This window comes from Choloepus didactylus, chromosome 2 (genome assembly GCF_015220235.1).
Source record: "Choloepus didactylus isolate mChoDid1 chromosome 2, mChoDid1.pri, whole genome shotgun sequence".
In the NCBI taxonomy this organism is placed as follows: Eukaryota; Metazoa; Chordata; class Mammalia; order Pilosa; family Megalonychidae; genus Choloepus; species Choloepus didactylus.
Genome location: NC_051308.1, coordinates 208,676,346 through 208,701,124, shown reverse-complemented (window position 1 = coordinate 208,701,124; position 24,779 = coordinate 208,676,346). Strand labels below are relative to the sequence as shown.

Genomic DNA, 24,779 nt, shown 5'->3' with positions numbered 1-24,779 from the left:
GAAGGCAGGGATGTTTTTTGTCTTTGTGCCTGGGGCATGGTAAGCATTTGGTAAATACTTACTTCCTGAATGAGTGAGTGAGTGAATGCTTGTGGGTCTGGGCTGGGTGGTTACTGGGAGCTGCAGCCCACCCAGGTTCTCTCATAATTCCCCCTCCCGGGGAGGGCCGGCCGGGCATGGGCACACTGCCAAGGTGGGTGGTACCAATCAGAAGTCCAGTGGTGAGGGTGTCCCCTCTCTCAGGACACTTTTACCAAGTATCCATCTGTGTCAGGCACAGGGGATTTAGGGTGAAAAAGACAGGATCTTTACCTTCAAACAGCTTTGGTCTGAGGGGGAGGCAGGTACTTAAACAGATTTTCATTGGGATGGGGTAAGGGATAAGGGGAGTATGAAGTGGGGTCCCCACTTAACCCAGCCAGGGTTGGAGAAGGGGCAGACATAGCATGAACAGGGTAGGGAGGGTAAAAAAAGCCCTGCTGCTGTTGGGGGTGGGGGGACAAAGCTATGATGATGGAGCATCCAGTCCAGGTTGGCACTTAGGAGTGAAGAGTGAGGTGGTGAGGTGGGTAAGGGTCTTCCTTGCCCACCATGCTAAGGAGCTTGGGCCTGAGCCTGCAAGCTGGTAGATTTCATAGTTTTTAAAAAAGCAGCAAAGCCCTTTGTTCAAGTGAAGTCTTATGGCAAACCCAGCATGTAAAACCAAGCCGTCTGGAGCCACACATAGCTGCTCAGGTAGAGTCAGGGAAAGAGTTCCAGCTGGCCATCTTGTTTAAGTTTCTAAAATCCTGACTTCCTGAATTCCACCTCTAGTTCCCTTTCACCTCAATGGACTGTTGCTTGGGAGGGCCCATGGCCCCCTGGCCATTTAAAAAGGCAGTGGCCTGGCTAGCCCCCAACAGATGGATGGCCCCTGTTTCTTCCTTACTCACACCCTTGGCTCATGCTGAAGTGCTGCTCAGCCCACTTAACAGGTGCACCAGGCAGTCTGGCTGGTGTGGCAGAGAGAAGCAGAAAGAATGAGCAGGAGGGTTTGAGGCGAGTCCAGGTGGGCGAGGATGAGGCTATGACTTCATCAAACACCTTGGCTGGAAGATACCCACCTTCCATATTCTAAGAGGGCCAAGACCATTCAAGCTAGTTCAAAAAAGGTTGGACTGTGGAGGTGAGGGACACTTACTGTAAGGAAGGAGAGGAATTTTCTAGAAGCTTCGAGACAGAAGCACATCTGGGCTTTATGGAATAGAGAATGGTAGACAATATTCCAGGGCAATGCAGTCTCATCCACTTCTCTTTGCACCTCTGCCAACTTTCCCCCAGGATCTTAGTTCCATTTCTGAGAAAGGCAATCTGATTGGCTCAGTCCAACCTGTGGGTGAACCCTTCTTGGGTCAGTCTCCAGCCCTAGATGAATCATCAGCAGCCAGGAGAGGAGAATGGAGCCATGTGGTACCACACAAGGATGCCCGTTCTAGGAGCCCTGGCAGGGCCATCCCCAGGGCTGCCACGCACTGCTGTGCAGCCTGCATCCTGCCAGTAGGCCTGGCTGACAGGGTACAAGTGGTACTGAAATCCAGCCTTGCTCAGCCGGATGTACCTTGGCAGGGATGGGTCAGCCCAGAGCAAGGGACATCTGTTTCTAATTGGTTCATCTACAGGGGTCAACTTTTTCTAAGTTGTCTGGCTAAAGGGGAAGCCTTTTTCTAATTGGTCCTCAGAAGGGGCATGTTTTCATGGTTTGCACTGTATGTACTAGCAGCTGCTACCCCTCTAGGGACATCCCTCCAAGAATCTGGAACTGAGCTGATAGCCAACCCTCTCCTTCCCGCCGCACTCCTGGAGAGTCACGAGACTGAAGCAACTTTACCATCCTTGGCAATCCTGCCCCCCACATTCATGTTGCCGACAGGGAAACGGAGGCTCCATCGAGCCCTCAGCCTCAGCTCAGCCCCAGCCCCAGCCTCAGCCCTGAGCCCCAGCACAGGCCCCTGGCCCAGAAAGGCTGTAGTGAGCCATCGGTGGCGGCAGCAGCAGCCACACTGGTGTGGGGCCCTGGGTCACGTGGTCTTGCTACCTTTGCTATATTTAGAATCGCTGGATCAGGGGAAACTTCTCCCAGCCCCTGAGGATTCTTGGAAAGAGCCTCGCTCTGAGACCTGGCTTACTGCTCCCCTCTCTTCACCCCACCTCCCCACCCCCCACAAGAGAAAATAAGTTCCTGCTCTCTCCAGAGGAGTCTGGGGCCTGCCAGGCCGCTTTGCACGCACCCATCTGGCAGTGTCTCTGAAGTCTAACCGAAGTCCCTTCTTCAGTTTGGGGTTTAGGAAGCCACTGCAGGCTGTAAGGTGGAGGGGTCACGGCCTCTGCCCTCCAGGAACCTTGGCTGAGAGGGCATCGATAGCCCCCAGGCTTCCCCCCCTGAGGCCTGCCTTTGGGTCCCTGGTCTGAGGAGCGGGGCAGGGGTCACACGTGGCCCAGGCCAGATGCAGAAATCAGGGTGCAGGGTGGCCAGGCACTGGCAGTGCTCTGTGCGGGAGGAGGGACACCGAGGGAGGAAGGCAGGGAAGGAAGGAGGACCAGGAGAAAGGAGGAGGCAGGGCCTGGTTCTGCATTTAACTTTTGCCTGGGGGAGGACGAGGTTGCCCTACAGGCCACTTCTTTCCTCAGGATCAAGCCTTAAAAACAAGCCAAGCATAAGCGTAAAGACGCATGTGGTGAGCATCTGCCGGCTACCAGCCTTCTCTTTTCACTCATCCTCTCTGTTGGGGCATAGCCCTGCGTTAGCCACTTCTGGTCACACTGACTTTTTCAAACCTTCTCCTCCTCTTCAGACCCCCTCACCCCACCCTGCTCCCCGACTCTGAGAAGTAGACCATGTCTCCTCTTCACGGAGGAAGAAGGCACTGGTGGGAGCTCGCTCGCCTTCTTGCCCAACCCCAACCTCCCTCGGCTCACCGTCCCCCCCTTTCAGTCTGTCACCATGGAAGCAAGTTGGTCAAGTGGGTCTTGTCAAGCCGCGTCCTCTCCTCGCTCCAGAACCCAGCCTCCAGCCTCTCTGGGGACTTCATTCCGTTGATCACCCCCTTTCTCCTTCATCTCCAACTTCTCCCTCTCACCTGACTCCTTCCACTCTGGCCACAATGCACTCAAGTCTCTTACCTGAGAAAAAAAATCTGTGCTCCGTGTCCTTCTTCAGCTACCAATCTCTGCCTCTACTCTTTGCAGTCAAACTTCTTTACATATTATGTCTGCACTCACTGTCCCCATTTCCTTGCCAGTCCCCCTCTTTGCTCTGGCTCTCCTCACCCTCCAAAGCCACCCTTGCCAAGGTACCAGTGACCAACTTGTCGCCAAATCCAAAGGACATTTTTCAGGCCTTATTTCACTTGACCTCTTGGCAGCATTTGACACTGTTGTCCCCTCCCTCCTTGCAACACTCTTCGCTTGGCCTGACCCCTCTCTCTCTGGTTTCCCTCCCATCTCTGGCAGCAGATTCCCAGCCCATGTGGAGGCCTCTCCTCCCTCTGCTCCTCTGGGGCTCCCTTTGGGTCCTCCTCGAAATTTGCCATGTGCTATCTGGACCATCCCTGCCACTCCCATGGTCTCCGTCACCACCTCTACACTGATGTCCCCCAAATTGCATTTCTGGCCCAGGTCTCTGTCTTCATATCCAACTGAGTTTTTGCCCGATCTCCCACAGCCCTCTCCATTTCAACATGTCCAAAATGGAGCCCATCATCCCGACACCTGCTCCTCCACAGGGGTCCCTATCTCAGCTCTCTCAACACTTTCATGCACCTGGTGCCCAAATCAGAAACAAAGCAGCCATTCTCCCTGGCTGTCCTCACTTCCAGTTAATCAGTAAATTCTACTTCCTAAAACTCTCTCCAATCCATTCACTTCTCTCTGTTCCCCACTGCCAAAATCCCAGTCTATCATCTCTCATCTGAATTATCATGGAGACTTCTAGTTGGTTTTCCTGATGTCACCTCCTGTAATCCATGCTCCACCCTATGCCTGAGTGATGATCCTGAAACACAAATCAGATCATGTCATTCCCTTTCTCAATGGTGCCTGGTTACCGTCAGGGTAAAGTTCAGAATGCCTGAGGATGCCACTCAAAGCCCCTCCATTTGGCCTTCTCTCTGATTTCTCCACTGTCCCCTTCATTTTAGGCCCCCACTCACCATCCAGAAAACTACTGGCCATCCTGAGCTGCCCTCTGGCTCCCACATCTCTGTTATTTGCACATCCTGCTTCCTCTGCCTGGCATTCAGATGTCACCTCCTCCAAGAAGTCTTCCCTCATCCCTCCCCCTTGGCTCTGCTGAAGTCTAAATCCTCTGGGCACACTGTCATCACCTTGTGCATCATGTCACCACTGGGTTATACTTGTCTAATTCCTTGGGGACATGGACTGTTCATTTTGGACTTCACAGTGAACCAGGCTTAATGTTTATTATGTGGATGTGGCTCAGAGAGGTTAGGTGACATCTTTTCTGCTGAGTGACCCACCTCATCATATCCTCATCTCTCCATCCTCCCAGCTCCTGTCCTTCCATGGACATCCCTGGGAAATCTGGAAGAAGGCCGATGGTCCACCCTCTCTCTTCCATCCCACTGCTGGAAAGTCACAAGGCTGAAAGGACCTTAACCATCCTTGAGTTGCTCCCCATCTTCATGTTGCAGGCAGGGAAACTGAGGTCCAGAGAGATAGTATGGCCTGGTCTTGAGTTCAGGTTCTGGCTCTGCCATTTGCTGACCTTATGATTTTGAAGAAGTTAGTATACCTTTCTTTCTGTCATCAAAAAAAATTAATAATAGCAGCTTTATTGAGATGTAACTTACATACCACAAAATTGCTCTCTTGAAGTGTACAATTTAGGGTTTGGGGTATGTTCAGAGTTGCGCACCCATTGTAGTATACCTTCCTGAGCCTCGTAAGCCTGGGGTGATTGTGGCACTGCCCCCACGGAGCTGCAGAGAGGTGGTTAAGAATGTGCATGCTGAGGGCTTGCCACAGCGCCTGGCCAATACAGAGCCCTCAGGCAGCAGGGGAAGCTATCGTCACTACCTAGGGTCACTCAGTGAATCAGGGGTGAAGCCGATGGTGCCAAGACCTGCCTCCCCAGCAGGGCTTCCCTGCGTCCTGCCCCATGGCTGCTTCTGGGCAGTGAATTTTTTTAAATGTAATTTTATTGAAATATATTCACATACCATACAGTCATCCAGAGTGTACAACAGTTGTTCACAGTTTTATCATATAGTTGTGTATTCAAACACCACAATCAATTTTTGAACATTTTCATCACTCCTAAAATAAAAAATAAAAATGGAAATAAGAATAAAAATAAAAGTAAAAGAGAACACTCAAAGCATCCCATACCCCTCCTCCCCCATTTTTTTTAATTGAAATATATTCACATACCATACAGTCATCCAGAGTGTAAAACAATTGTTCAAAGTATCATTGTATAGTTGTTCATTCTTCACCACAGTCAATTTTTGAACATTTTCATTACCCCAAAAAACAAAAATAAGGATAAAAATTGAAGTTGAAAGAACACTCAAAATGTATTCCCCCTCCTCCATATTATTCATTTACTTTTTTCCCTAGTTTTTCCTACTCATTTGTCTATACACTAGGTACAGGAAGTGTGAGCCATAGGTTTTCACAATCACACGAACACACCATATAAGTGATATAGTTTTACGATTGCCTTCAATAATCAAGGATTCTGGATTGCAATTTAACAATTTCAGATATTTCCTTCTAACTGTTCTAATCAACTAAAAACTAAAAAGGGATAGCTATATAATGCATAAGAGTCACCTCCGGAATGACCTCTAGACTCCATTTGAAATCTCTCAGCCATTGAAACTTTATTTTGTTTCAATTTTCCTCCCCTTTTTGTTCCAAAAGGCTTTCTCAACCTCATGATACAGGGTCCATCCCCGGGAGTCATGTTCCACATTGACAGGGAGATTTACACCCCTGGGAGTCATGTCCCATGTAGGGGGGAGGGCAGTGAGTTTACTGCTGAGTTGGCTTAGAGAGAGAAGCCACGTCTGAGCAACAAAAGAGGCCCTCTGGGGGTGACTCCTAGGCATGATTATGAGTAGGCTTAGCCTTTCCTTTGTATCAAGCTTTGTAAAGGCAAGCCCCAAGATTGAGGCTCGGCCCACTGAGCTGGCGGTCCCCAATGCTTGCAGGCATATCAGGAGTTCCCCAACTGGGGAAATTTAATATTTCCACATTTTTCCATAGTTCCCTAAGGGGGCTTTGTAAATACTTTTTATTCTCTTTTCTGGGTAGTGATTTGAGGAGGTTAGGCGAGGGAAGGAGAACGTCTGCAGTTTAAAAATCCCTGAGGTGGCTAATAATTGAATCAGCCTTAACCACTCCCAGCAACTATATCAGTGATTGTCAAAGTGTGGTCCCCGGAGCAGCCACATTAGCATCACCTGGGAACTGTAGAAAAGCAAATTCTCAGGCTCCACCTCATACCTACTATATCAGACCCTTTGGGGATAGGACCCAGAACCTTTGGGTGATTCTGATGCCCACTGTCATTTGAGAACCATAGATCTAAGCGAACCATTTGCCTATTCCTACCCCACCCCCACCCCCAATCTTGCTGCCTTCCTGAATTGGCAGGATGGTCCCTGAACTGGAGAGTGGAGGAAGGGTGGTGATGAGCTTCGTGTTTGCCCACCTCATCCAGCCAGGGAAGAGCCAACCAGACAGCACCCATCCATCCCAGCTGGTCTCAGCTCTGCCTTCTGACCTGGGCAAAGGGAGAACCTGTGCTCCAAATTATGGCCAGACATGATGGGCAAAGATGCTCCCGAAAATGGCTGCCAGTCTGGCTTCTCTACCAGCTCCCATGTGTTACACAAGTATAGACAGAGCAACTGAGGCCCCACAGGGGGCTGGGGACAATCCTTAGACACTCCTTATTTGTTGAATGAATGAAGTCACTTACTGGCTCTGGCAGACTCAGCCAGACCTCAGCTCAGGGCTCCTTCTCCCTGTCTCCTCCAACCCTAAGTTCCAATCATTCATCTCCTTCTGCTGAAGGCCTGAGCTTGGGGTTCAGCCTGAGCCCCGGCTCTGCTGTTGAAGCATTGTGTGATCCCAGGCAAGTCTGTCCCTCCTGGGGTCCCATTTGCTCCTCTGGAAGGTGGAGGAGATTATTATGCAGGTGTCTGGAACACAGGATGTTCTCTATCAGACCAAGTACATCTGTTCAAATATGCTGAGCATCTGGGGTGAAGAAACTGCAGCCAGTGGATAAAGGCAGGGAGAGGTAAAGTTCAGGGGCTTTTTAAGGAGCAGTGGCCGAATGGAGCTGGTGAAGATCAGAGGCCTGTCTTCTTGTCCCTTCTCAGGAAGGATGCTGAGGAACCCCAGGCTCAGGAACGAATGTGATTTGAGGTTTGGGAGCCTCCTCAGTGGTACAAACTGGGGACTTTGGTGACATGATGTTTTGATGTATGTTTAATGCTGGTTCCTGCTACTCATTGGCTCAGTCTTACAACAATGTTATGAAAATCAAATCAAATCAGGCAGGTAATAGGAAAGAGTGTGGGGATGGGGCCACTGTTTTAGAGAAGGGGTGCAAGGAAGTGACGTTTGAATAGAGACCTGAATGGAGAAAGGGAGCAAACAGCAAAGCAAGGGAAAAGCCTGGAGGTTGGGGATATGTTGGGTGTGTTTCCGGAACGGCAAGGAAGCCAGAGTGGCTGGAGTGCAGCGAGCGAGGGGCAGAGGCAGGAGATCAAGTTCAAGGAGTGGGCGGGAGCTTGCTGGACAGACTGAGGAGTTTGCCTTTTGCTCTGTAAGTGTGATGGGAAGTCAGTGGCCACTTTTTTTTTTTTTTTTTTTTTTTTTTTTTTTTTTTATTCATTAGGGAGATTGGCCGGTAGTTTTCCTTTTTTGTAGCATCTTTGCCTGGTTTTGGTATTAGATTGATGTTAGCTTCATAAAATGAGTTAGGTAGTGTTCCATTTTTTTCAATGTTTTGAAAGAGTTTGAGTAAGATTGGTGTCAGTTCTTTCTGGAAAGTTTGGTAGAATTCCCCTGTGAAGCCATCTGGCCCTGGGCATTTATTTGTGGGAAGATTTTTGATGACTGATTGGATCTCTTTGCTTGTGATGGGTTGGTTGAGGTCTTCTATTTCTTCTCTGGTCAGTCTAGGTTGTTCATATGTTTCCAGGAAATTGTCCATTTCTTCTACATTATCCAGTTTGTTGCCATACAGTTGTTCATAATATCCTCTTATAATTTTTTTAATTTCTTCAGGATCTGCAGTTATGTCACCTTTTTCATTCATTATTTTGTTTATATGGGTCTTCTCTCTTTTTGATTTTGTCAGTCTAGCTAGGGGCTTGTCAATCTTGTTGATCTTCTCAAAGAACCAACTTTTGGTGATATTTATCCTTTCTATTGTTTTTTTGTTCTCTATGTCATTTATTTCTGCTTTAATCCTTGTTATTTCTTTTCTTCTACTTGGTTTAGGATTGGTTTGCTGTTCATTTTCTAGCTTCTTCAGTTGATCCATTAGTTCTTTGATTTTGGCTCTTTCTTCCTTTTTAATATATGCATTTAGTGCTATAAATTTCCCCCTTAGCACTGCTTTTGCTGCATCCCATAGGTTTTGGTATGTTGTGTTCTCATTTTCATTCGTCTCTATATATTTAGCAATTTCTCTTGCTATTTCTTCTTTAACCCACTGATTGTTTAGGAGTGTGTTGTTTAACCTCCAGGTATTTGTGAATTTTCTAAGTCTCTGATGGTTATTGACTTCTAATTGTATTCCATTGTGGTCAGAGAATGTGCTTTGAATAATTTCAATCTTTTTAAATTTATTGAGGCTTGTTTTATGTCCCAGCATATGATCTATTCTGGAGAAAGTTCCGTGAGCACCAGAAAAGTATGTGTATCCTGGTGATTTGGGATGTAATGTCCTGTATATGTCTGTTAAATCTAATTCATTTATCAGATTGTTTAGGTTTTCAATTTCCTTATTGGTCTTCTGTCTGGTTGATCTATCTATAGGAGAGAGTGATGTGTTGAAGTCTCCCACAATTATTGTGGAAGCATCAATTGCTTCCTTTAGTTTTGCCAATGTTTCTCTCATGTATTTTGTGGCACCTTGATTGGGTGCATAGACATTTACGATTGTTATTTCTTCTTGCTGAATTGCCCCTTTTATTAGTATGTAGTGGCCTTCTTTGTCTCTCAAAACATCCCTGCATTTGAAGTCTATTTTATCTGAGATTAATATTGCTACACCTGCTTTCTTTTGGCTGTAGCTTGCATGAAATATTTTTTTCCATCCTTTCACTTTCAATTTCTTTGTGTCCCTGTGTCTAAGATGAGTCTCTTGTATGCAACATATTGATGGTTCATTTTTTTTGATCCATTCTGCGAATCTATATCTTTTAATTGGGGAGTTTAATCCATTTACATTCAACGTTAAAAACGTGACGGCAGTTCTTGAATCGGCCATCTTATCCTTTGGATTATGTTTGCCATATTTTTCCCTCTCTCTATTAATATCCTTTATTGTACCCATACCGAATCTCTTTAGTACTGAACCTTTCTCCAAGTCTCTCTGTCCTGTCTTTGTTTCTCTGTCTGTAGGGCTCCCTTTAGTATCTCCATTAGGGCAGGTCTCTTGTTAGCAAATTCTCTCAGCATTTCTTTGTCTGTGAAAAATTTAAGCTCTCCCTCAAATTTGAAGGAGAGCTTTGCTGGATAAAGTATTCTTGGCTGGAAATTCCTCTCTCTCAGAATTTTAAATATATCGTGCCATTGCCTTCTCGCCTCCATGGTGGCTGCTGAGTAGTCACTACTTAGTCTTATGCTGTTTCCTTTGTATGTGGTGAATTGCTTTTCTCTTGCTGCTTTCAGAACTTGCTCCTTCTCTTCTATGTTTGACAGTGTGATCAGTATATGTCTCGGAGTGGGTTTTTTTGGATTTATTCTATTTGGAGTTCGCTGAGCATTTATGATTTGTGTATTTATGTTGTTTAGAAGATTTGGGAAGTTTTCCCCAACAATTTCTTTGAATACTCTTCCTAGACCTTTACCCTTTTCTTCCCCTTCTGGGACACCAATGAGTCTTATATTCGGACGCTTCATATTATCTATCATATCCCTGAGGTCCATTTCGAGTTTTTCAATTTTTTTCCCCATTCTTTCTTTTATGCTTTCATTTTCCATTCTGTCATCTTCCAGGTCACTGATTCGTTGTTCAACTTCCTCTAGTCTTGTACTATGAGTGTCCAGAATCTTTTTAATTTGGTCAACAGTTTCTTTAATTTCCATAAGATCATCCATTTTTTTATTTAGTCTTGCAATGTCTTCTTTATGCTCTTCTAGGGTCTTCTTGATTTCCTTCATATCCCGTACTAGGGTCTCATTGTTCATCTTTAGTTCTTTGAGTAGCTGCTCTAGGTGTGTCTCTTCTGGTCTTTTGATTTGGGTGCTTGGGCTTGGGTTATCCATATCGTCTGGTTTTTTCATATGCTTTATAATTTTCTGTTGTTTTTGGCCTCGTGGCATTTGCTGTCCTTGCTAGGGTTCTTTTAGGGTTTGTAGACCAGTTGAAGTCCTTATCTCTAATTTATCAGATCTACAGCTTCGTGGAGTACACTTTCTCTAACTAACCAGCAGGTGGCGTCCACGAGCCACCTGTTCTCCACAAGCCAGATCTCCCCTGCTTAGCCTTTTTGGTGAGTGGGGGAGTGAGTCTTGTGGGGCCCAATTGGTGTCCCAAGCTTGCGTGTGTAGTTGGTGTTGCCTGCCCTGTATGTGGGGCGTGTTTCTGGGCAGTCGGGGAGGGGGGGTGGCCCTAACAATCAAATCTCCCTGATGATCCTAGAGTTTTAAAGCTACTGCAATAGTCTAATCCTTCAGTTCAGTCCTGCCACAGTTTGTCTCTGCCACTGACCCACAAGTCTTTGGTATTGGCGTATGGCTCCTGAGACTTGCAAGTGGGCCCCTCTTCCAGGCTGTGCACCCCGGGTCCTCTGTTGAGGGATGACTGTGCTATGTCACAGGTGAGTGCCGTCCCCCCAGGGCAGTTCTGGGCTGCTGGGCTGTGTTGGGAGGCTCCCAGTCTGCTCAAATGATGGCTGAATGGGGCTCTGTTAATTCACACTGCTCCCCCTTCCCAGCTCTGGGACATTCAGCTGAGGTTGCAGGGAAGGCTAATGTCCACGCCCAGTTTTGTGGTGTGTGCCTGTTATTTGAAGCAGTTCCGTCACACTGGGTTGTCTGGGGCAGCTCTGGGCTATGGGGCTGGCGATGGGCAGGAGTGTTTCCTGTCCACCAGGATGGTGGCTGTGAGCGGACACCCCCCTTTTCTTGGGAAGTTGTGTTGTTTAGTGAATTTTCTCAGCCACTGGATTATTGCCTTTTGTCTCAGAGCTCTCTTATTTCTGCTCTTGACTTGACGTGCCCAAATTTCAATTCTTTGAAGCTTTCTGTATTGAGCTTCTTAGAGTAATTGTTTTAGAAAAAGCAAAAAGGATTTAAAAAAAAAAAAAAAAAAAAAAAAAAAAAAAAAAAAAAAACACGGCCCTCCTCAGAGATCTAATGGGTTATTGAAATGCTAATAGACAAAGCAACCAGGGCCATTAAGGAAAGGTGCCCTGGGCAGAGAGATCAGCCTTGCTTCGGGACTTGCATATGCGCCTCAAGGCCTGATCTCCGCCCTTCCCCTTTCTGTGTTCACCAGAACTCCAAAAATCCTCTGCTTTTACTTTGGAGCTTCTCGTGTTGTTTTCCTTCTATGCCCGTCTCCTCTCTGCTGGGCTGGCTGCTCTCAGAGTCTCTGGTGTCTGGCCTCAGTCTATAGATTTCGGTGATCTCAGCAGTTCCACGTTTTCATGAGTGTTGTATGAAGTATGCCCAAAGACAGATTGCTCTGTGGTGTCCAGTCCACGCAGTTCCTGGCTTTTTACCTACTTTCCTGGAGGAGTAACTAAAACATACAGCTCACCAGTCTGCCATCTTGCCCCGCCTCCACATAACTTGTTCTAAATTCACAGTTCCACAGCTAAAGGAGAATTATGCCTTAGGACTGACCACGTCTATAATTGATTTTGATGGGATCTTGTACTTAACTATTGTTACTGAAATGATTTAAGTTTCTGTGATATTGTTGTGGGATGAATGAATTTTCTATGTGGAAAGATAATGTCCCAGTGGCCACTTTTGAGAAGAGTGATGGCTTCCGGCTTTTGCATTTTAGCAAGATCACTCTGGATACCTTGAAGAGAGCGGATTATGGTAAGTCACGAGTGCAAGCAGGAAGAGTAGCTAGGGGTGAGATGGAGGGGCTTAGCCAGGGTGCTGGAACATGGTCTGTCTGGGGCTATACTCTGGAGGCAGAGCTAGCAGAATTTGCTTGAAGGATGGAATGTGAAGGGTGAGAGAAAGAAAAATCTGGATAACTCTTCGCTATTCAGCCTAAGCCCCTGGGTGAATGGTGGTGCCATTACCAATATAGGGAAGACCGGAGAGGAGCAAGATTTGAGGGTAAATCAAGAGTTTGTTTTTGGAAGCGCTTAGTTCGAGAGGCCACTAGACATCCAAGAAGAGGTGCCGAATGGGCAGGTGGACACAGGAGCTGAGCCCAGGGGAGAGGCGGCCACACCCTCACACCTGCTAAATGGCAAAGGCTATTGGAATAAAGGGATGGGCGCAGGATTAAAAGTGTTTTTTTTCCTGTTGGTATTTTTAGGGAAGTGCATTTTAAAACTTTTATTGGTTGTTATTCAAGCTTATTCAAAAAAAACAAAAGTTAGGAAATCTGGATAAGCAAATTTGCCAAATAACCCAAATCCCTCTTAATTTCACCACCCAGAGATAAGCCTTGCTGATTCTTTTGATATATATATATAAAAGCATTTATATTTTTAAAATGAAGCTCACATTGACCTTAAGGTTTTTAAAAATATAATTTTTTTATTAGAGAAATTGTAGGTTTACAAAAAAATCATGCAAAAATACAGAATTCCCATATACCACCCTATTATTAACACCTTCCATTAGTGTAGTACATTTGTTAGAATTCATGAAAGAACTTTTATAATTGTTCTGTTAACTATAGTCTATTGTTTACAATCGGTTTCACTGTTTGTGTTCACAGTCCTGGTTTTCTTTTTTTTAAATCTTTATTCTAGTAACATAAATATAACCTAAAAGTTCCCCTTTTAGCCACATTCAAATATATAATTCAGTGCAGTTAATTACCTTCTCAGTGTTGTGCTCCCATCACCACCATCCATTACCAAAACTTTATGATCAACCCAAATAGAAAGTCTGTACAATTTAAGCATTAACTCCCCATTCCCTACATCCACCTACTCCCCAGGTAACCTAGATGCTAGATTCTGACTCTGTGAGTTTACTTATTCTCGTTTTTCATATCAGTGAGGTCGTACAATACTTGTCCTTTTGGGTCTGGCTTATTTCACCCAATATATCTTCAAGGTTCATCCATGTTGTCACACGTATCAGAACTTCATTCCTTTTTATGGCTGAATACTATTCCATTGTGTGTAGGTACCACATTTTATTTATTCACTCATTGGTTGATGGACACTTGGGTTGTTTGCGTCTTTTGGCAATTGTGAATAATGCCTCTATGAACATCAGTGTGCAAATATCTATTCAAGTCCCTGCTTTCAAATTGCCCTTTAAGGTTTTGTAATTTGCTTTTTTTTTTTCCCCATGTAATCTCTTGTGAAATGGATTCTCTATAGATATCTATTGACATGGAAAGAAAAGTGTTTAGAAAAAATTCTTAGAATGCCCAGTAGGAAGCCCCCACCATGGTCACATGGTCCACTTCTACCAGAGGATCTGAGGTCTCTAAAGATTGAGAAATGGGACTGACAAACTTCTGTCGAGGGGCCCAGGAAGAAGGTGTGGCTGCAGCTGTTCTCAGAGGCAGGGGCTGGATAAGATGACTGCAGGGAGGGCCCTTCCAGCCCCAAACCCTGTGTTAGCTGTAAGTCCCTATCCCCAGTGGAAGTGGCCTCCGCGTTTTCGGTGGTTAATTATTGAACATGCCGAGCTGGTACTGTCCTCCCCTCCTCTCCCTTGGGTCTTCGCTGACTCAGCTCTTGGCTGGAACTGGTCAAGGAGGACTGCTTATCACTCATTTTACTGCCACCTGCCACCTCCTCAACATAGGGGCATTTGTAGGAACACAGCCCCAGACCCTGCCCTCCAAGAAGGCTGAGAGTCTCTGTCCAAGGAGCTCTGAGTGGGCCTGGTCAGAGCCATGCCCTTTACATGCCACCAGCAGCCCATTTTGCAGATGTGAAGCCTAGATCAGAGAAGTAAGGCGACTTTCCCAAGGCCACACAGTAGCAGGACTGGGATTGGAACCCAGGTCTCTGAGACCCCAAGTTTGTGCTCCTGCTACCTGAAACATGAACACAAAGCCATGCAGAAAGTGGCTTGAGCCACATGCAAGAGAGGCAAACTTTGAGAGGGGATTCCAGAGGGAAAAATGGTGGTGAGAATCACAGAGGGCTCTCCAGAGGAGGTAGCATATGGATAAGGGTGAAAGGTGGTCACAGCAGGCTCAGATGGTGAGGGAGGGTGTTTTAGGCAGGATGTACAGTGTCAGCAAAGGTGCAGAGGTGGGAGACTCTGGGAACATTGGGGAAGGCTGGTAGGTCAGTTCACAAGGAATTTCCTGAGAAGCCCATTCCCTCCTAGGTGTCTTCCAGGATACGTGCATGTGCAGACATACCCCATCCCAGGGAGGAGTGCTTCTTGGAGTTCAGCCCCATTCCCTTTTGCTGCATTTGCAGCCTCTCGTGCTGCCCTCCCTCACATATCTTCTGTTTTTGTTTGCTAAAGCTGCCAGAATGCAACATACCAGAAAAAGGTTGGCTTTTACAATGGGGATTTATTAGTTTACAAATTTACAGTTCTAAGGCCATGAAAATGTCCCAATTAAGGCATCAACAGGAGGATAACATTTGTGAAGATAGGCTGCTGGCATCTGGGGTTCCTCTGTCAGATAGCAAAGCATATAGCCAGTGTCTGCTCATCATTCGCTCTGGGATTCCACTGCTTTCAGTTCCTGGTCCCAGTGGCCTCCTCTCTGAGCTTCTGTAGATCATCTCTTAGCATCTCTGGGGCTTTTCTCTCTGTGCTTTCTCTAGAGGGCTTTTCCTCTAAGCTCTCTCCAAATTTATCTGGGTGTTTCTCTCTCTGAGCTCCATGAGCTTTTTCTATCTTTTATCCTCTCATAAAGGACTCCAGTAAAGGATTAAGACCCACCTTGAATGGGATGGGTCACATCTCAAATTGAAATAACCTAATCAAAAGGTCTCACCCATAACAGGTCTGCACCTACAGGAATGGATTAAAAGAACATGGCCTTTTCTGGGTACCTAACAGCTCCAAACTACCACATCCTAGGCCACCAGCTCCTCTCCCATGGGAAGCTCCCTACCCACTGGGAAGCTGGGAATCCTGGCTCTAAACTCTGTCCTGGACATACTGGGGGACTTTGGGTGAATCTCCTTCCCTTGCTGGGCTTCAGTTTCCTCATGGTGCAATTGGGGTTGAGGGACTAGTTAGACAAGTTGGGTTCTAAAGTTCCTTTCATTTCTAAACATGGTTCTGGGCCACTTGGTAGCTTCCCAGGGCCCTCAGGGGTGTTGCAGACCTCAAAGGTCTGGCTCCACACTGCCTGATTCCCCTCCCCACACCCTCTCCTCTGCATCCCTCCCTCCCTGTCGGTCTGACCTGATCCTCTTTTCCTTCATATCTGTCGTTATTAAATTCCATAAGAATTCTACAGATGAGGTCCGTCTGCTTAAGTCCACCGAGGAGTTCATGGTGGGGTGGAGGTGTGTGCACTCACTGGCCACTGACCTTCCCTGACCCTCTGGGGCACTTCTCTCAGAACAACCTTAGACCCAAGCCATGGACGGAGGGCACCAGCTGTGGGTGGCTGAGTCTGGAGGAGTTTCCTGAGTGTGGGACCCTGAGCCAGTCTGTTCCGCTTGCCAGTCCAGAGACCTGCCTCTCACAGCTGAGCTCCCTACATCAAGGGGCAACTGAGAAGGTTCTAAGGCGTCTGTGAACTCTGCAACCTGGGGCCTGGGGCTTCCCCCGGTGTCTAGCACAAAGCCACGACTTCAGGGGACTCTGGTTCTGATTCTGCTTTCCAAACAATTCTCCCTCTCAGGCTGTGTCCCTCCTCCTCTCATTCTCCAAACCCGACCAGAGGATCCTCAGCTATCCTGTTATTACTGTTAGAAAACATGGTCCTAAATAGTCAGGCCTGCCTGATTCCGCATCAAACAGAGGAACAGTTCTCTCTGCTTTGGTGAGAAGGTATCACTGTCCCTCCAGCAGTCTCACCCTTTCTTTCATGCTGCAATTGCAGATTTCTGCTGGTCTTCAGCTGCCTGGTGCTGTCCGTGCTGTCCACCATTCAGGAACACCAGGAACTTGCCAACGAGTGTCTCCTCATCTTGGTGAGTGCCAGAAGCCTGGGTCTGAGAGAGGCTGTTTGAAGTAGCAGCTCTGGGCTGACGGCTGAAGGTAGAGAATCTTCTCATAAAAGGCTCAGACAGTGGCTTGCTGTGCTGTGTGTCCTGTGCTGGTGGTTGCCCCTCTCTGGGCTTCTTTCCCTGGCTTATATAGCAGGTATTTGGGGACCATAGGTGAGGGTTTACGATGGGCGCAGAGGAGATGTCAATCAGCCCCACCCCTTCCCAGGACAGAAACTGCTAACTCCATCCCTGGTGTGGTTGTGTTTTTTTCTCCTCTAAACAGAAGCACCTCAGAGGGGAACAGCTGATGGGCAGCCACCCCTTCTGTCACCCAGTCAGGGTTAGGGTCTGGAATGGCTGGGCTGAGAGGGTAGGTTGGCAGGCAGAAAAATCCGGGCAGCTCATGGGAGCAGTGAGGGCAGAGGGGGACAGATACGGCATTCAGTCTCCTTGGAGGATGTGGAAGGGGCCATCTGCTCTTCTAGAATCCTCCCCAGGTTTACCTTACCTCCAGGAGCCGTGGTGTGAGGAGTTTCTGGTCACTTAAACCTAAAGATTCTAGTTAGGTAGGTGCTGTGTGACCTGGTCCCTGGTCCGGAGAGTGGGAACCAGAAACCAGGCCCCTGGTCCCACAGGAGTTCGTGATGATTGTGGTGTTTGGCCTGGAGTACATCATCCGTGTGTGGTCGGCCGGTTGCTGCTGCCGCTACCGAGGATGGCAGGGCCGCTTCCGCTTTGCCAGAAAACCCTTCTGTGTCATCGGTAATAAGGCCTGCCCCCTGACCCTAAGCCCTAGAGTGACACCCTGGCCCTGACTGGCTGCTGACACCGACTCACCGGACCCTCCCAGTCGCGCTCCCAGCGCCCCCGCCCCAGGAAGCCTCGACCCCGGGTCCTGACGCGGGTGGGTTGGCTCCCTGGCGCCGGCCTGACCTCGCCACCCCCGCCCCGGCAGACTTCATCGTGTTCGTGGCCTCGGTGGCCGTCATCGCCGCAGGCACACAGGGCAACATCTTCGCCACGTCTGCGCTGCGCAGCATGCGCTTCCTGCAGATCCTGCGCATGGTGCGCATGGACCGCCGCGGCGGCACGTGGAAGCTGCTCGGCTCGGTGGTCTACGCGCACAGCAAGGTACGTCGCGCCGGGGCTGGCGGGAGCGGGCGGGGGAGGCTGGCTGGGGACGGAGCTGCGAGGGCAGGGCCTGGGCGGAGCTCGGGGCGGAGCGAGACTGGGGAAGGGAAGGGGCGTGGCAGAGGGGGCTACCATGGGGCCTGGGAGTGTCGGAACCACGGCCTGGGGCGGGGCTAGGAAGGCGGAGCCTGGGGAGTCAGGCCCAGGGCAGAGGGAGGAGCCTGAGGGGATAAGGGTTTGAGCTGCTCACGTGCAAGCTTCTGCGCTGGAAGTTTCTGTGTCTACGCGCACAGCAAAATGGGGACCGGGGCGGGCTCTGAGGGTGGGGGTGGGGCGGGACTAGATGTGGGACTCGGTCGTAGCCTGAAAGTGAGGCTGGGGGCCGGGGCTAGGTGGGAGCTGGGCGGGGCGAGGCCTGAGGGTGGGACCCGGGGACGAGCCCAGGAGTTTTGTGGGAGCCTGGCGGGGCAGAATCTCCTTGAAGGGAGGGTCAGGGCCGCCGCCTGGAAGTCGGAGAGGTGGGATGCTTTGATCCCCTCCCAGAATACGCCCTAGACGTCATTCTGGGAGCCTCCCGACTCCCCCTGGGGCCGGGAGCCCTGTGCACCCTCCCCCAGCTGGGTACCGCGCCGCTCACTTCCTTACGCCCCTCGCCGCATCCTCCCTGTGTTCTCACCGTGGCTGCCCCCGCAGGAGCTGATCACCGCCTGGTACATCGGGTTCCTGGTGCTCATCTTCGCCTCCTTCCTGGTCTATCTGGCCGAGAAGGACGCCAACTCCGACTTCTCCTCCTACGCCGACTCGCTCTGGTGGGGCACGGTGGGTGAGGGTCTGTGCGGGCCGCCCTTCTCCCTGGACCCTCCCAGACAACTTCCCGAAGCCTGCCCACTGTGACCCCGACTCAGGGTTGAGCATGCTGGCCCCTGCCCTCTCGCTCTGGGACCGGGACCTCTGCGCTAATCTGCCCCGCCTGCCCGCTGGGCTGGCTTGGGCCTTTCCAAGCCCTGTGACCCGTTCCCCCTCTGACCAGCCCCCGTCACAAGTCCTTGTGACCGTCCCTGTGCCCCTACCCTCAGCATCAGGCTCCCACTTGTCTGTGCCACCAAAAGTTTCTGTGGTTAGCACCTTGACCAGCCCTGCAGGGAACCCGTTTGTGTCCCCAGATTACTCTGACGACCATTGGCTATGGTGACAAGACCCCACACACGTGGCTGGGCAGGGTCCTGGCTGCCGGCTTCGCCTTACTGGGCATCTCTTTCTTCGCCCTGCCTGCTGTGAGTTTCCCCTCCTCTGTCCCCCACGGCTGGGGACAGCCCAACCTCTGGGAGGGGCCATGGAGCAGGGCCTGCCAAGCCTCTGATCTTCACTGTGGGGAGGGGAAGACCTCAGATGGGCAGGGATGGGGTACCCTTGCTGCCTCTTGTCCCCCCACTTTCTCCTTATCCCCTCATTCCCCCAACCATGTCATATCCCCACCCACCCACCCAGGGCATCCTAGGCTCCGGCTTTGCCCTGAAGGTCCAGGAGCAGCACCGGCAGAAGCACTTTGAGAAGCGGAGGATGCCGGCGGCCAACCTCATTCAGGTATGAGATGCTCGGAGGCCCTGTGGCGTGGGGCGGTGTGCCCGAACGGGGGCCCAACTCCACATGCCCTGCCGGCTGCTGGTCCCCGTGACCCAGCTGCACAACCGTGACTGCACTTTGAAGCTCAGAGGGGAGAGACGGCACTTTCCTGGCTCACACTCTGAGTCAGAGGCAGAGCTGGGAGGCTGACTGAGATTGTCAGAAACTTTCCCCTGTACTCCCACTGCTGGGACCCTCAGCCAGCAGCAGAGGCCCAGTGCTGCCGTTAGGCAGCCGTACAGTCATCAGTATGCCTGATCCACTCCCAGTGTCTCAATTCCTTAATTCATCCCACAAGCCCTCAACCAGACAAATGCTGTGTTTGAGAGAAATGCTTGAAAGAAAGAAATGGTTCTCTGTAGAGCAGGTAACAGGGGACCTGGCTTGGTCTGACCTAGAAGGGGGACTCAGGAATGATGGGAAGTGACACTTGAGCTGAGAGCTGGGGGATGGGTGGGGGTTAACTGGGGTTAACTAGGTGAAGAGGTGAGAGGGAGAGCATTCAGATGCAAAGGCCTGTGGTAGGAGGGAGCAGGGTGTGTTTGATGAAGTAGAAGGAAGCCAGTGAGGCTGGAAGAGAAAGCTCTAGGAGGAGTGTATAGGAAAGGGGTTGGATAAGTGGGCAGGGCCCAGACTTGGAGGCCACAAAGAGGAGTTTAACTTTTTCCTAAGAGCACTGAGGAACCACTGATAGGTGTGAAGTAGGGGGCTGGGTGACATGATCAGATTTGACTTTTGAAAAGTGGTGAATGGATGGGAGGGTGACTCAGATGGATGGGTGACCTGATAGGAGGCTCTAGCAACAGTCTCAGTGAGGTGGGGCTTTTGTATGGCTTGGGGTAGCAACAAAGGGCACGGAAAGAAGTGGGCAGGTTCTAGATATTTAGGAGGTAGAATGAGTGACATGAGGAGTGAGGGAGAGGGAGGTGGCAGGGTGACTTCCAGGTTTCTGGCTGGCCCAATTGATGGTTGATGGTTCTGCTCACTAGAGGGGGACAAACTTTGGGCATGAAGAATGTGAGTGTGGCTGGGGGATGTGGAGTCTGCAGGGCCTTTAACCCCTGAGTGGCGATGATGAGGCAGCAGCCAAGAGGATGTCTCTGCAGCCGAGAGTAAAGGAATGGGCTGGGCAGGAAAAGTTGGGCGTTGTTCCAGGTGGATGGTGATGAAGTCCTGGGCATGGATGAGCTTGCCCAGGGGGAGAGGAGAGAGGGAGAAAGGAGGGCCCAGAACATACAGTGGCTAGGCTGGTGAAGGAGACAGAGAAGGAGTGGCCAGAGAGATGGGTGAAAAAACGAGGAGCGTGTGGTCTCAGTTTCCCTGCGTGTAATGAGTCTGTCTGGGTGTGGGCTGAAGCAAGGGCTCTGAATTTTTGAGACTCTGTGACTTGGCTTTGGCTTCTCTCTGATCAGGGGTGTATGCAAGAGAAATCCCTGCAGGGAGTGGCTCCAGGAACACGGGTACAGCCCACCTCTGCCTGCTCCCAAGCATGCTACCCTCTGACCCCCAAATCCAGGCCTTCTCTCCCCTCTCCAGCATGGAACCTCCCCTCCCTGGCCCTGCTATCTCTAACCAGCAGCCCTGCCTTTCCTTCTGTGTGTCCCTTGGAAGCTGGTCTTCCAAGGGGCATTGTAGGGGCAGGCGGCTGGCAGTGTCCATGCCGAGAGACAGCTGGTATTGTGGTGCCCATAATTAATGGGACCACTTTGGCAGCTGTTCCCTGCCCAAGCCAGGGGCCTAGGCAAGCAGGAGATAAAAATATTCCTGTCCTGGGAGGGCCCCTGGCGAGTGAGTTCAGTGTTGGGGAGCCCCTTAAGGACAGGAAGGAGAGCACTCCAGGCCCGGATCTGCTTCCACACATCCCCGCCTTTGCCTGACCTGGAGGGAGAGGGCAGGCTTTCCTCTTGTCCAGCACTCATCCCTCCTGCTGAGAGGAAGGCCTGCGTGTCCCTGGAGGCTGAGGGGTTGTAAGGTGAGGCTGTTTCCTCCCCTCCTCACCTCCCAGTACAGCCCTAGACAGTGATGGGTGCTGGGCAGGATGGGGGGGAGTTGTTACTAGTAGTAATAATTTACTCAGTCGAACTTCATTCTCCAAACATTTGCTGAACACCTGCCACGTACCAGACACTGGTCTTGGCACTGAAGATACAGCAGTGACCAAGACTGAGCTTACAGTCTAGGGGGACAGGAAGGCATCAATCAAATACTAATCAGCTGTGATAAGGGCGATGGCAGGAGTGTTTCACAGGGACCCTGGCATTTAGATCCTACTGTGTGCGAGGCACTGAGCTTGGCACTTAATATGCGTTAGTCCATTTCCTCCTCATGACACCTTGCACGACAACAAAGCCACAGTTCCCTTTTTTTGTATTTTTTTTAAACTTTATTTATCAAAAAATTAAAAAAAACATTTCAAACAAAACAAAGGAATAAGAAACAGTTTTTTAATGCAATTTTATTTATATTCACTTACTATATAATCCATCCAAAGTATACTATCAGTGGCTCACAGTATCATCTTATAGTTGTGCATTCATTGCCACAATCAATTTTAGAACATTTTCATTACTCCAAAATAAAGAAAAAATAAAAAATAACACCCCAAATATCCCATTCCCCCATACCCCCAATTATTTATATATATTTTTTGTCTTTATTTTATTACTCATCTGCCCATATACTGGATAAAGGGAGTATCAGTCATAAGGTTTTCATAATCACACAGTCACATGATAAAAGCTTTATAGTTACACAATCATCTTCAAGAATCAAGGCTACTGGGTTGCAGTTCAATAGTTTCAGGTATTTCCTTCTAGTTATTCTCATACACTAGAAACTAAAAAGGAATATTTATATGATGCATAAGAATAACCTCCAGAATGATTGCTCAACTCTATTTGAAATCTCTCAGCCACTGAAACTTTGTTTCATTTCTTTTCCCCCTTTTGGTCAAGAAGGCATTGTCAGTCCCATGAAGTCAGGGCCAGGCTCATCCCTGAAAGCTCCAGTTCTTAATCCCCAGGTTCCAGGGCCTCTGGCTCTGTTTCTGACCTGCTGGGCACTTTGGGGAAATCCTTTCTCTCCAGGCCACAATTGCTTTGGCCAGCCCTGCTGGTGACTGTGGAAGCGAAACTGGCCTCTGGCTCAGAGTAACCCTCGGCTGGCTTGTCAGCCAGGTTCTTCCAGAGGCAAAAAGGCTGGTGAGCGACCGAGAGGCTTGGTTGATGCCCTGTCCCCTCCCCCTTCCCCATCCCATAGGCTGCGTGGCGCCTGTACTCCACTGACATGAGCCGGGCCTACCTGACGGCCACCTGGTACTACTACGACAGCATGCTCCCATCCTTCAGGTAGGCCCTGTGGGGGTGGGAGTGGGCAGGGGCTGATGGAGATGCTCCTTGAGGACACGTGGCTGGACTCGGCTCTGGAGGGCGGGGAGGGGTGACGGCTCCCAAGGGCAATGCCAATCCCACAGAATTCAGAGCCCGGAGTGTCCTCTCTCTAGCTCTAATATGCCCAGGGAAAGAGAGGGAGTAGACAACAGACACAGGACATGGGGCAAAGCTCGGCCCCACTGGCTGAGTCCTGGGCCCTGGTGATGCCTCCCAGATGGCACTGCTGGCTCATGTCCCCGAAGTACTGGGTGGAGGGTGATGTTCACCATTACCAGCTTGGAGCATTGCAGTTGGAGAGAGAGTGTGGCATGGGCAAGAACATGTGTGCCAGAGTTGGGTGCCAGAGCTCACCCCAGCATCCCCATGTGTACCCACTTTTCCTGTGCTAGGCTGCAGTCCCAGGACCCGCTGGCCCAGGCTGGGCTAAGACTGCATGGGAAGGGGGGTGGCTTCACGCAAGGGGATTATTAATAGCATCACCGAGGTGCATGTGGCCAGGTGCCTGGCCAGGCCCTCGGGCAGGAATGAAGACCACGGAGCATGGCTCAGTCCCACGGGCAAGCGGGTTTCAAGCACACGGCTAGGCCAGGCTGCTGTGCTCAGCATTTCTGCAGGCACCTTTTGTTGCCTCATTAGTTCTCCAAGAGCAGCTGTTGCGTGACCTGCTCACCCCTACACCTGGCTCCCTGCTCCTCCCAGCCCCAGGAGCTGCCCAGGGGAGGAGCAAGAGAAGGGGCTGGGAAGAGGGGCATCCAGCATCACGCTGGTCCCCTCACCCAGTCTCTCCACCTGGCAGAGGCAAGCTCCCACTTCAGAAACAGGGATGGTGGTTAGATCAGAAGCCCCCCACCCCCCTCCAGGAGTAGCCCGAAGGATTCAAAGCCAGGCCTTGAGGAGTGCGATCGGGGCTGGTTCTTTAGAAATACAAGTGTGAGAGAGTGAGGGAAGGTTTGAGGATGGGTGTCTGGGTCCTCTGGAGGGACAGAGCCTGGTCTGGAGATTCTGGGTCCACTGGGCCTCCTATTTCCTGGACTTCTGTTTCCTCATCCGTATTATACGAAGGTAGGCAGGGGCTCCAGAGAGGGGCAGTACCCTCCTTGGGTTGTGAGAACAGAAATTGGCCTGGAGAATTAGGAAGAAGCCACAGCTCCAAATACAGTTTCCAAGAACCTAATGGCAGGGGTGAATGCCACGTGGGAAGAAAGCTGCGCTAGAAAGCCTTCCTTAGCCTCAGTTTCCCCCTAAATCCAGAGCCTGAGTTGGAAGGTGAGGGTTTCAGGGCTACTGCTGGCCTCTGGGTAGGCACAGCTCCACATCCAGGCACTTGGCTTGATGGACAGATTAAGCTAGATTTGGGCTTCTCCTTGTCACCTTGTATGGCTGTGCTTGCATTGTGCCCAACCTGCACAACCATACCTGGCAACCCTGAGGATTTTCCCAGAACTGAGTGTAGAAAGGGAGGGGGGAAGGCCCATCTCTGTTCTGGCCAGGCCTGTTGTGGCCTGGGGTGTTTGCAGGGCACCTCTCAAGAGGCAGGGCCTGGCAGATCAGAGCTCAGAAGTGCAGTACCTACTAGTTGAGGGGTGGTACCAGGCCCTGCCTGCTGCTGACGGCGCCCTCTCCTGCAGAGAGTTGGCCCTCTTGTTTGAGCACGTGCAACGGGCCCGCAATGGGGGCCTACGGCCCCTGGAGGTGCGGCGGGTGCCGGTACCCGACGGAACGCCCTCCCGCTACCCGCCTGTTGCCACCTGCCACCGGCCGGGCAGCACCTCCTTCTGCCCTGGGGAAAGGTAGGGGCCCCCTGGGGCTGCCACCTGCTCTTGCTTCTCCTCCTTCTCTTCCATTCTCTGTCTCTCATCCTCTCTCAGACCACTACAGGGGTGTCTGGGCCTGTCCTGGGGACTCCCAGGTCCCGTCATGAGGCCTGGGTGCTTGGCATCGGATGACCAGACAGGTACAGACTGAGGGCCTCTCTGGAGGGAACAGGCTGGCCCTACTCTTTTGTCACCCGGGGTTGCAACGGTATGAGCGTGAGAGATGTCCACACCTTCCTTTCCCATCACCTCCTCCATTCATGCCATTGTCCTCT

The 24,779-nt window shown here is 50.2% G+C and overlaps 1 protein-coding gene across 2 annotated transcripts in view; it reads left to right on the top strand.

Annotated features, from left to right (window-relative positions):
- KCNQ4 (potassium voltage-gated channel subfamily Q member 4) overlaps positions 1-24,779 on the top strand; it is a 60,468-nt gene that overhangs the window by 20,109 nt on the left and 15,580 nt on the right. For both annotated transcript variants that reach the window (XM_037827551.1, XM_037827550.1), the window contains exons 2-9: positions 16,436-16,526; positions 17,180-17,306; positions 17,500-17,675; positions 18,369-18,494; positions 18,839-18,949; positions 19,164-19,259; positions 22,557-22,645; positions 24,319-24,480. In XM_037827551.1, the coding sequence (XP_037683479.1) occupies positions 16,436-16,526; positions 17,180-17,306; positions 17,500-17,675; positions 18,369-18,494; positions 18,839-18,949; positions 19,164-19,259; positions 22,557-22,645; positions 24,319-24,480 (978 nt within the window). The remainder of the gene's footprint in view (positions 1-16,435; positions 16,527-17,179; positions 17,307-17,499; positions 17,676-18,368; positions 18,495-18,838; positions 18,950-19,163; positions 19,260-22,556; positions 22,646-24,318; positions 24,481-24,779) is intronic.